Source organism: Sinohyriopsis cumingii, unplaced genomic scaffold (genome assembly GCF_028554795.1).
Source record: "Sinohyriopsis cumingii isolate HCF-2022 unplaced genomic scaffold, ASM2855479v2 utg001831l, whole genome shotgun sequence".
Lineage (NCBI taxonomy): Eukaryota > Metazoa > Mollusca > Bivalvia > Unionida > Unionidae > Sinohyriopsis > Sinohyriopsis cumingii.
Genome location: NW_028316065.1, coordinates 564,519 through 577,085, shown reverse-complemented (window position 1 = coordinate 577,085; position 12,567 = coordinate 564,519). Strand labels below are relative to the sequence as shown.

Genomic DNA, 12,567 nt, shown 5'->3' with positions numbered 1-12,567 from the left:
GAACGGTCACAGTACTGGTTCACATTTTGAAACTGACAATTTCTTTTTATCTCCCTTAAATATTTTGACAAACACACTCACACTCACATTGGTAGGCAGAAGTGTTAAGTACATGTACTGAGTGGTATGGGTTGTTTTTGTTTTTTCAAACTTGTGAATCTGGGGTTTGTATGAAGTAAAGAAGCTAACGTTCATTGAACCTCAAGGATAATGACCCAAGCTGTCTGTCTATGTATTTACTAAAACACAAAGATATAAAGCAAGCATGTTTTGAATGAACACAATAACAGCTAACTGCAGTAAACATACGGGGTGTTTTCCTTCATGTCCGCATAACTCCATAGTTTCCATCCTCTTTCAAGACAAACTTAATATTCTTTTGTAGGGCTTGAAATAAGAAAACTGAACAAATTTAAGTGCTTTGCTATAGATATTTTTTAGAAAGCCATAAATCTTCTATAAAAAGAAATGCATTAAGAAATAAAATTAAAGATGAACGATGACTAACCATAAAACTGAATTTATCAAAGGCAATGCCGTGTGTAGAAATGCCTCTCCCTTTGAGACGGTATATGGATGTAATCTGTCAAACACCAGCAAATTGAAAAAATGTATAAGCAGAGAGAAACCTCAATTCAAATTTATTTTTTCAAAATTGTTTGTATCTTTAGGAAACATACCTAAACACTAATAATGGGTGAACAGGAAAAAGACACATCAAAGCTTTGATATTTCTATATAAAAAATGAGGATAAATTCCTAAAGTTCTTAATCAGCTCTGTATGCTGAAACAGGACTATGATATCCACAAGTAAAGAAGTACAGATTTTCAAGTCATGTTGCAAGTGTGTGCATGTTTTGAAAAGTGGTATAACTTGAACAGAAGCTCTTCTCGTGACACTGGTAAAGTGTAGAGCCTGTGCAAGTGTCATAAAACTAAAGTCACATAGCTTTATATGGTTTGTAGGCATTTCAACTTTAGAAAATTTGAAGTATCCCAAACCATTATCATAAACAGAAGTAGAATATAGGAGTGTGATAGTTGTTGTTTACATAAATCCAGTAAACTTTAAAACACTCCGGCTCTGTCTTTTACTTTGGTCTTACTAGAGATCACCTTTGTAGCTGTAGAATCAAGGAATATCGTTGCTGCTGTCAAAGAAGGAGAAGTTCTTTAAGAAAGGGGTTTAGTATTTTTGTTAAAATATCAAATGAGGAAACACGAATGTTAAATCAGGGTTGGTTGGCGTCATGGTCAAAGACAAAGTGGAAGTGACTGATAGAAGGAGACATCGTTGCCGAACACATGATTTTCTGAAGTGCTGTTGTTGAGCTGTCAAATCTGTTCTTGACAAGTACAGTCTCCAAAAGAAATTTCTAACAAATGTGAATGGAATCTACCTTTCTCCTATGCAACTCTTGGCCAGGATTAAATTTATTTGCTAGCTTAGACTTTTCTCCCCATGATTGGTAATGAAACTTGTAAATATGATCTTCTAATTACATGTTAATTCCAAGGAACTTGAAGCTAATCAGGCAATGACCAAAAAAGTCTAAAAACTTAGATATATCCCATATTTGTTTTAGCCACATTTTGTATGATTCTGAAGTAGATTCTACTTACCAATCTCTGCCGAAAAGAACATTACAACGATGAGTGATGTAAATTGTAGAGAAGAATTTTTGAGCAGTTATATTTCTATGAACCAATTCCTTCAAGAAACTTATGTGTTTTATTTATGTAACAATCCTGAGCAATCACCTGACAGAGGAGCCTACTTCCTGGTTTAAGAGGAATCAACATGGCTATGCAATGGAGTTCTTGTATTTGAAACCAACTGCTTGGGTTGAAGAGATTAGTAAAAAAGGACTTTATGTGTCAAACAGTGTATTCATGCCAGATAAGTGGTTGGATCCCACTCTACATGCTGACTATAACTTTACTATTACTCCAGTGGTTAAAAATCAAGGTGATGGATTGTTACCTCGTGTGAAATGGGATTATATGAAAGAGTTTGTAGATACTTTGAAAGCTAATACAGATTATGGTGCTACAGGAATTGCTGATACTGCTGCAATTTCTACGATGAGAATGTTTCAAGATTATCTTCATCAAGGAATGTCACATTTGACATGAACACAGACAAGACAAGAGCTTTTATACTTTTTTCATTATATGTTTATTGCAAGTTAAAATAGAACAGCATGAAAGACAAAAATACATAAAAGCCAAATGGTTAAGTACAGCAATAAAATACACATCACAATGATCAAAGTGGAATATAAACAAGTCACTGTACAACATATTTTTGGTAACAAATGTGTCCTAGGGACAGTGTGTAAGGGTCGTTGTGCCATTTTACCACACAAGCAAATTACCATCACTTTGGCAAACAATCACCTTCCTTCATTTTTCTCGATGTGGTTTAAAGTGATGCCTTCCTGCTCTCAGTATTTCTCTTTGAATTTCTTTTGGTCTTCGGGAGTGTGGCACAAGGAAGGATTGCCACTGGCTTCTTGTTTCAGTTTCAAAAAGGCATCCCATAGTCTGTGAAAATGCCTTTCTGAGTTTGGTCTCCTATGTGGTATTTTTTCTCTCTTGGAAAAGTGGTAAATTTCATACATTTCTAACAGTTGTTATCCCAAGTCAAGAGCTTTAAACAATTCCACGCTGATTCATATTCCCATCAAGGCATGTTCTTCCTGGGTGTGCTGACAAGGCTGGTCTTGATTGCACCTTTCGGCACAAGTATGGCACAAGGGAAACATCAGTTTTCCTTGGCAATGGTGAGGTGAAACAGGATGTTACAAGTCTTTGGGAGGCAAAACTTTGCACTTGATCAATTCTTCGTATTGTCGAATGTTGTATACGTCATTGTGTTTGGTCAGCAATTGCAGGTTCCCTGCAGGAAAGCGACAATATTTGCACATGTATGGATACAGTGAACACACATCCAAGTATCTGATTTCTCCTCATCGACATGGTGTAGTAAATAGATGGCATTTGCCTCTCCTCCATACAAACTGTCCCAAGGGTTAAGAGGGTCCACCAACTTGTAACTTTCCGTGATGCGTTTAAACTTGGGATCTGTTTTCAAATGGTGATTGTACTCGTGTTCCCATATTTCCACCACTTGTTATCCGTGATATCTAACTTCAAGCATCACTGACAAGTGGCTTGGTACAAAACTGATTTTTAGTGTCACATGGAGGGTAGCAGAGGGGACATCCATGAAATAAGCATCCATTAGCTTGTTTGGTCCCTGAAAGATTTGTTTACGTCCTTCAGGAATCTTGCTGCAATGAGGGCAATGACTAAAGATAGGCTCTTGGATGCACTTCTCGCACGCTCGATGAGCCACGCAGACATTAGGAATGTGAATGCCGGTCTCTTGCATGCATTTGAAATAAAAAAGATGAAATTCCCTTTCTTCTGGTCATCTTCTTCTTGTTGGGTTGGTATTTTTTAATGTAGCATTTATGTTCCAAGTCCACGATTTGGCGACAAATGTGACATCGTTTCTTTCCTGAACATATGTGCGCCTTGGCATTATTGGTACGTATGACTTGTCTGCAAGTAGGGCACAGTCTCAGGAGTTGATAAGCACTTTTCTTCTGTGAACCTTGCATCTTCAGATGTTGTTGGTAACAGGCAGGGCTGACAAAAGTACGCTGACAAGCAGGGCAATTCACTCATTTTTGTCCTTCGTCAAGACAGGGTTTATAAGCCAAACATATTGAGCATTTCGATCCACATTGCATGTGTTGCTCTTGATTGTTATAGCCATAGTCATGTTTCTCACAGTAATAACCATATCCCAGGAATGCGGCGATACTGGTGATGGCATCTAAATGTTCATCGTGATAATAGACGTGAACATATTTTCCGTCTTTGAAGTCTTTGCCTCAAAACAATAGAGGTCCACACACTTCTTGAGGGTATACTTTCAAGGTGTAGCATGGAGCCAGATGTTTTGCAATTTTTGCATTTCAGGAATGCTGCAGAGTGTCTTTGGATAGCTCTGCTTGCTGTAACAGGAGTTCTTCTTCTCTTTGTTGTTTGGCTTGGTTTGATTTTTGAATAGTTTCCCATGCTGTTTTCCATTCTACTGTATCATTCTTGTTGGCATGCATTCATCCTACGACAATGGCATGGGCTAAACACATCTTGTCTTGAGGGTTGTTAATTCAGATGAGACTCATTTTGGTGCTGCAAAGGTCGTCCACCAATAATGCCTTTTTGCATCCGGTCCCTTGGGGAAGAGACACGTGGGTCATGAATAGTGTTGCTTTTCTATCGGTGATGTGAAACCTGTCATTGGATTGTTGCACATGTTGAATCTTGTCGATGATTTTGGAAGGTGTTAATTCTACTGGGCTGCTATGAATGGAACGTTTCAAGTGATTGTCTTCTTTGGCTTGACATTGCCATTTCAGTGTGGTTAACAAAGAATTCCACACCTCGGTGATGAACCCCTCTGCTTTCTCCAGTGGTACTTTGGACTTGAAATCTTTAAACTTCACCATGTACGTTAAGCTGTAGTTCTAAATTTTCTAGAGGAGCACTTTTCCGTCTCTCAAATGTAATAGTAGTTTTGAGGAGTTAATGGTGGTGGACTTTGGTTGGGTGTAGACTCTAGGTCTGGATTCTGGCTCACTCATGTCATCTTCAGAATCGCTGGGATGAATTTGAGCCAAGACTTCAGCTACTGTGCGAAGTGATAAGTCACGTTTCTTCCTCCTACTTTCTTCTCCTTTTTCCACAAAATCATGCTATCGTTTCATCTTGACTGCAAAAAGTTTTTGTTTTTTTTTCTTCTTCCCTTTGGTGTGTGTATTTGTGTGTTTGTATGCATGCACATACGTTTGTGTGAATAGTATATTTTGGGGTTTGTTTTTTCTATTTCCTGTGTGTTGATATTATATTTGGGGTTTGTTAAGAAAGTAGGGGGGAAAATAAGTTGGTGGAGAAAAAGAAGAAATTAAAGAACAAGAAGAAGAAAGCCAAAGGCCCTTTTCAAGGCCGCTTATATGCCTCGAAAAGATTTGCTTTCTTGACTCAAATTTATTTTAGTCAATTTTATAGATTAGGTGTTATATGTGTTTTATATATCTATGTCTATATCCCGTCAGGCCTGTTACCACCAAACATTGTTTTATTGGTATAGTTTATGAACTAGAAGAACTTAACTGCTACTCAAAGAACTAGCTGAACTTACCCGTCACCTGCTACCTGCTGAGTTAGCTGATTTTATCTGCTACCCGTTGAACTAGACAAACTTACCCGCTCCCCCCGTCACTGTTTGCTGTTTGTCCTGATTGAGGTCAGCTTCTAGCCACATTGTTGTCAATGTCTAGTACCGTGACGTAACCTCACCTATTCCATTTCCATTGTTGCTATATCACCGTGAAAGGCTTTAGCGCTTGGTGGGGCGGGTAAGTTTAGATAGTTCAGCGGTGAAACTTTACCAGTAAATCGGTGTTTTGCGGGGTGGGACACAGAACTGAATAGAATGATTGGCAGAGCAGGACATATCACTTTATAGAAGGCCTGGTGGACATTGTTGCCAATGTCCAGTACCGTGATGTCACCTCACCTATTCCATTCATATTATCCCTATACAACAACCCAACTTTCCCTTGTTGGTATACAAGCCCAATATTCCCCATGTTCAGTTCCCATTGTATGTAGACATTCCCGGGGTGATCTAAAAAATATTGTTCATAGACGTTTCCAAGGGGGTCTTTGATCTATTTTCCCATTGTCTGTAGAATATCCAACTTAACTACAGCTGCCTTGCTTGGCGCTCAGCATTAAGAGACTAGTGTTAGGACTGGTCGGCCTGGTGTCAAGATAATGTGACTGGGTGGGACATCATGCTACATGTCTGTGGCATGATGCCCCAGTGCTAGACATAACTTTGAACTGCCACACTGCAGACATTGTAACTATATGACTGAAAAATTGTTAAAGCTATGTTAAAAATCCAAATCACACACACACACATAATCTTGATTTGCTTTTTCTGGTCAGGAAGACCCATGGCAAACTCAGACCAGTCATTGGTCTCAGTCATTTAAATTCGTTTATCCTTCCCCCAAAATTCAAGATGGAGATTGCAAGATCAGTCCACCTCTTCATCTGTCTGTATGAATTTGAAATCAGTCTCAATTTGACAGGCACATATTTCAAAGTTCTCATCCATCCATTCTCATGAAAATTCTTATGGTTCATGTACCGAGGGACGTATCAGTTTTGCACTCTTCCTTTCGGGAGACAACATATGTCCTTGGGCCATTACAAAACTACTCAACTCCATTTTCTCCTTGTTCCATATGACAGCATCAATCCCACACCTGTATATTTGGATGACATTCTCCTAAAATGCATGTAAGTTCTATTCTAGTCAAAGAAAAGAACCGTCTCTTTTTCTGATCAAATAGTTCATCCATCTATTTATGAATTTTCTCACCCATCTCAACTTGGTACATCTTCCCCAATTTCAATCAATTTTAAATGTACCCTTCTCATTTATATATACTGGAATTTAAATGTTATTAGTTTCTTTCCATGACAATTCTTGAAGATTAAAAGAAGCTTTGGTACATTACTTTCAGAGTGAACATGAGTTTGAGCATTTGATAGAAGAGCTGAATGCAGGAAGACCCCAGTGTCCTGTTGGTCTTATGACCCTTGTCCTTCCAAAGAAAGGAACCCTTGGAATAAATGATAAACAGCCATTTGTCTATCTAAAGTGTGGTCATGTCCATGGGCAGCATCAGTGGGGACAGACCAAAGGGGGAGGTGATGAACGCACTTGTCCTCTGTGTCTTTCAGTAAGTTTTAGCTTTTGGACCAAGAAGGCTTATATTGTTCATCATCATTTGCTGTTCTAAACTTCTTAAAACCACTTGAGTAAGTTTTGAACCACTATTCATTAACCTCTGACATCTAGTCCTTACAAATCATATTGAAATGCTTTATTACAAATTGTAGTAAAATCTTTAAACAAATTCACAAAAACAGAATGATAAAATTTACCAATCATTAGAGAAAGCTTTTGTCATTTAGTTCTTTAAACTTAATATATAGATGATGTTGTTCCGTCATTCAGTATAAACTCACTTTCACAAAAATTGGAAAAACCTTTATTTAACATTATTTTTTTTATAAAATAATTAAATTTCATGACTAAACCTGTGGGAGGCTGTTGTTGGAATAATAAAAAAAATCATCAGAATAAACAAACTGCTGATTTGTAAGCAGGGGTTGTGTTGCTGGATTGGATATAGATAGGATACCATTTTGTATTTTTCCATTTCAGGTTGGTCCATTTGTGAAGTTGAAGATGGGGTGTGAGCTCAGTCTTTATGTAGATAATGAACATCCGACTCATTGCTTTAGTCCCTGTGGGCATATGGCCTCTGAACATACTTGCAGGTAAAACTCAGTCAAGGTCTCAACATTTTCTTGATTACTTTAGACTTTTGAAATAATTTTGCAAAATATTACAAATAAGAAAAGATAATGACATAATCTAGTAATAAAGTGATGCCTTCTTGATATGCTTTTATTTATATGTTACATGTCTTAAGTTGTCTTTTATTTAAATTGGAAAATGTTGACAAATGTTCTTATTAGTACGTATCTTATGCTTTGATTTTTATAACTATTGATTTGGATGGCAACAAAGCTATCTGTTTTGAAATATGTTATATATAAATCTCACATATGCTATCTGTTATGAAATGTTTATATATATATATATATATATATATATATATATATATATATATATATATATATATATATATATCCCATATCAGTCAATTTTACTTATTGCTCCCAGACACTGCTCAATGAGTATTATTGTATGTTGACCACTCTATATGTAATGGAAAACTCAAATTCTCCTATGCTTTTAATTTTGTAGGTACTGGGCTCAAGTCCCTGTGCCACATGGTTGTCAAGGCTTTCATGCTATCTGTCCATTTTGTGCCACACCCCTGGATGCAGATCCTGGTTACATGAAACTAATATTTCAGGACCACACAGACTGAGGGACCAACTGTCTCCCTGCCTGTCAGCTGCAGCTGTGATGATTTCCATGCAACTATTCCACTCTCATATTCAGTGCACATATATATTTATTTATTATGACTTGCAGTGCAAGTCTAGCATGATGATAGCCTCTTTGGACGTAAACTTTCTTCTCACACCTGTTCCATTTTAATTTGCAGACCCATGGCGTATTTATCCAGGTATAAATGTGTGTCCAGCTGCAGTCAGCACAAGATATGCCATAATTGTTATATATTGTATGTGCAGATATGGGTCCATGGTGTTTGCTTGAAATTTTAAGTAGAATGATATCAGAGCATTATATGTCAGTAGATCTAGGCTGATGCTGTTTGTAGTTGGACCCATATTATACTCGAGCAAATAAGATAAATCATCAGTGTCATATGCTTCCATGTAACCATCTGCATTATTGCATCATCTTTTTTACACATTTGCTCTATAGATATGGAAGTATATTGTAACCATCTCCATCCATCTGGCACACAGTTTGGTTATTGCAGCATGTCCCATATTTCTTGATGGATTTCCATGGTTAACATTATGGTCATCACCTAAAGATGTGCATGCATACAGATCTGTTTGGTTACGCACATTTTGCTTTGGTTACTGCCAGTTTTAAAAAAAAATATTCTTGTAGCTTAATACTACATAAATCTTGTGAATGTAACCAGTGTCACATTTTGTAAATGATAATCCAGAAACTTGATACTTATTGTAGTCAACTTCTGACAAATCACATTGGTCCTGCAGTTTTTCTTTGAGTTATTACCCTTTTTGTCTTTTCGTTTAATGCAGTGTATAACACAATCTCATTAGCAGTTTTTTTTATAGATGCCATAAAACTTTGTAAATATTATGGCCTTGATCTGCCAGTACACATATCAACAAAAAACTTTGCTCCAGGAGCTTGTGTAAGGGTTATTGTCCTTTTTTTTACTTGTGGCTGAAAGCTGTGTTGGACAAAATCTTGTGAACATAACTAGCCTCACATCTTTTAATGGATTGCCGTGAAACTTGAAACATTGTGGTCATCTTCAGAAGATGTCAGCAAATCGATTAGCTCCATCATTTTTTCTTAGAGTTATGTCTCTTTTTTGTCTTGTAGCTTAATGCAGTATATGACATGATCATGCTTACACAACTAGTCCTGCCGTTTTTGATGAATTGTCATGAAACTTGGTAAATATTGTGATCAGCTCCAGAAGATGCACATACATGCACATACTGTGCTCATGCAGTCTTTAAAACATCTAATTCTGTTTTGACTTGAAGCTTGCTTTAGTGCATGATAGAAGGCCTCAAGGTAGATTAGTTCTGTAACTAATTGAGTTACCTTCTCTAAATAAAGTCTTTATTATTATTATTATTATTATGACAAAATATTGTGAACACAACTAGTCTCTTGGAGGATGCACAGGAGTTTATTTGGTAGAGCTGATTGGATTTGTAATCCAAGGGTTGTTGGTTCCATACCCACCCAGGCCAGCCTGGGTTAACTACCTCATTATATTCTTGGGAAAGGCACTTAGCTCCCATTTCCTCAGTATGATATAACCAGTAATGTGTTAAATATGCTGTTGAAAACAAAAAGAAGCAAAAAATCAGTTTTCATTGAATTGCTGTGAAACTCTCTTTATGTTTTGGTCATCATTTGAAGATACACAGATTGGTAAATTACTCTCTTTCCACAATGACAGGAAGGCCTGTTGTCCATGATGCATCAGCACATTAGCTCATTTTTGTTGTGGCTACTTTTCCTAAATTACTTGGAAGATTGCCATGAAAATTTTACCCCAACATTCATCTCAAGGTCCAGCTGTTCCTAAATGAAAATGGTGCCACTCGGACATACATTATGGCCACCACAATGGTCATCTTTAAAATATTGTTATCACTACCATCCTTAATGGATAGCTATATCAAAATTTCATTTTCACTAAAGAACTTCTGATGTGCCTAACTGACATCCAGTAGAACTTCAAAGTCAGCCATCTTGAAAATATTGTTATTGCTACTCATCTTGAATAGAATGTCATATTAACATGAGGTTTTCACCAAAAGACTTCTTATAATATTTAGTTGGTTTTAAATGAAAAAGCTGCCAGTTTAACTGCCAATATGGCCACCATGACAGACATTGGAAAATCTACCACTTCTCCTGAAAGACTGATCATATCTCTGCATTTTGTAGGTTTCTTATGATTTCTGGTTAGTATTTTGTTTTTAAATTGTGCCACTTTGACATCTGTCTTGAAACTTGTGTTATTGCTCAAGAATATCAGAGATTGTTTCAGCACTTGTTAGTAATAAAAACAAAAGAGATGGCCTTATCTTAGATTCCTGGAAAACAAAAGAGATGGCCTTATCTTAGATTCCTGGAAAACAAAAGAGATGGCCTTATCTTAGATTCCTGGAAAACAAAAGAGATGGCCTTATCTTAGATTCCTGGAAAACAAAAGAGATGGCCTTATCTTAGATTCCTGGAAAACAAAAGAAATGGCCTTATCTTAGATTCCTGGAAAACAAAAGAAATGGCCTTATCTTAGATTCCTGGAAAACAAAAGAGATGGCCTTATCTTAGATTCCTGGAAAACAAAAGAAATGGCCTTATCTTAGATTCCTGGAAAACAAAAGAAATGGCCTTATGTTAGATTCCTGGAACTAGTAGAGCATCAGTCCTCAAAGGAACTTTTGTTAACTTGTGTACATCTTTAACAGTGCACTGTACTTTTTTGTAATCTCCCAGATGATTTCATCATTTAATTTTTTTGTCATAGACAATATGTATATTGGCTGTCGATGTGGCATTATTCATTTCAGTTCTGAAAGTTCTACAAGATCACTATTCATTCCATAGCTTAATGTGAGTCACTTGCACTTAAACAAGATCATGTTCACCTGAGACATAACTGTCACACACACATTGGGGGCGATAATGCCAGTTCTATCTAGCAACAGTAACACTTCATGGCATTAGTGCTTAAACCATGCAATTTATATTTATAAGAACAATAATTTACAGTTTAATGAATTACAGATGTCAGTATAAACAGAAAGTTAAAACTTCAGCTGGAAGAGCAGTGGCATCATTTAAATACACACTAGGAAAATGACATGAGATATGTCTGATTAACCTGAACCTTCACATTTTTTCACAAAGTGATTTTTACATGTGTGAGGATATTATAACTTTGGCACATAATAAATGACCCTCAAGTTCGAAGAGAAACTGTAGTATGCATGATTGTTTTATATTTTTATGAGCAAGCTTTAAGCTCATTAGCTGAATATTGTGTGCCAGGTGTTATTACTACCTATTAAATGACAGGACTATATGATTTGTGTTCACTAAATCTTAGCTTTCTGCATGCTGCAATAATAATGTAACAACCCTATGCAGTCTGTTTATTTTGGGGATAAGAAAAATTATGCATAACTCTTGCAGGTTGCTTATAATAATGTAAAATTTCTAGTCATTTACCAATTACTAAGGTTTTGTCTCACGGTATTTTCTTCTACATAATGCCACTAACTTGGATTAATATTGACACAGATCTGTGTTCTATGACAGAATCTTATCTGCCAGTGCAATGGCAGATCTGGATCGGCTGTTAGCAGTTGGGTGCCCAATTTTACACAGGTATATACTTTATTTGACAAGATTGAAAAGGCTTCTCTGCATTTGCATTTTGATCAATAATGATAATTATTTTCACAATTCAGGTGGTTATTATGTCGTTCAGTATTGTAGAATTCTTCATTTCACAACTTCTGTTCATACAATATGAACTTGCTTGGAAGTCAAGTCTGACTGCACAAAGACCTTGATCATGATCTGCCGTTACATCATGTACCAGCAGATCTGGGTCCATGCAGTTTTGTTAAAAATATTCAGTAAGACAAACAAGATGTACCCTAATTTGCCTGCACATGCTGCAATGGCAGATCATGGTCTATGTTACATGCAGCTGGACTTTAACAAGCTAATATACATTTAAATTTTATTTCATGTTTTTTTTTAATCATTAATATTGCCATGATTCTATGTTTGTGTATTGTGCATAGTTTAAATTCTTAATATGTATCATGCTCAGTCATTTTTATTTATTTTTCTGTCTTATTAATACAGTAGTCGGTCACTATACTGCTTTTCAGAGCAACCATGAAAGTGTGTAGTGAAATAGGTGAGGTCACCTTATAACTGGTTATATTATATGGAAAAATATAAAACAGTATGTTCAATGACTATGACCATGTTATAAGTTGGACAATATTATATTGAAGCACTTCATAGTGAGATACACTATATATTTAACTTTGTATAGTTCATGCCCAGCTGCAAACACCATGGACCTAAATCTGCAGTTGCATAATGCACCAAAAGATCATGCCTACAGATTTGGAATTTGAGCTTGAGTTCTACATTATTCTAGTCAGAAATGAGATTTCCAAAAAAAAGTCAAAATGATTGTGATTCATGAAAG

The 12,567-nt window shown here is 36.4% G+C and overlaps 1 protein-coding gene across 1 annotated transcript in view; it reads left to right on the top strand.

The window, feature by feature from the left end:
* The window catches only part of LOC149771468 (protein pellino-like), a 52,500-nt gene extending 41,964 nt beyond the window's left edge, over window positions 1-10,536 (top strand). Inside the window, exons 8-10 of the mRNA XM_089948415.1 lie at window positions 6,619-6,837; window positions 7,326-7,441; window positions 7,935-10,536. Of these exons, the coding sequence (XP_089804541.1) occupies window positions 6,619-6,837; window positions 7,326-7,441; window positions 7,935-8,061 (462 nt within the window). The 3' untranslated portion in view covers window positions 8,062-10,536. The remainder of the gene's footprint in view (window positions 1-6,618; window positions 6,838-7,325; window positions 7,442-7,934) is intronic.
* The last annotated feature ends 2,031 nt before the right edge of the window (window positions 10,537-12,567 follow it).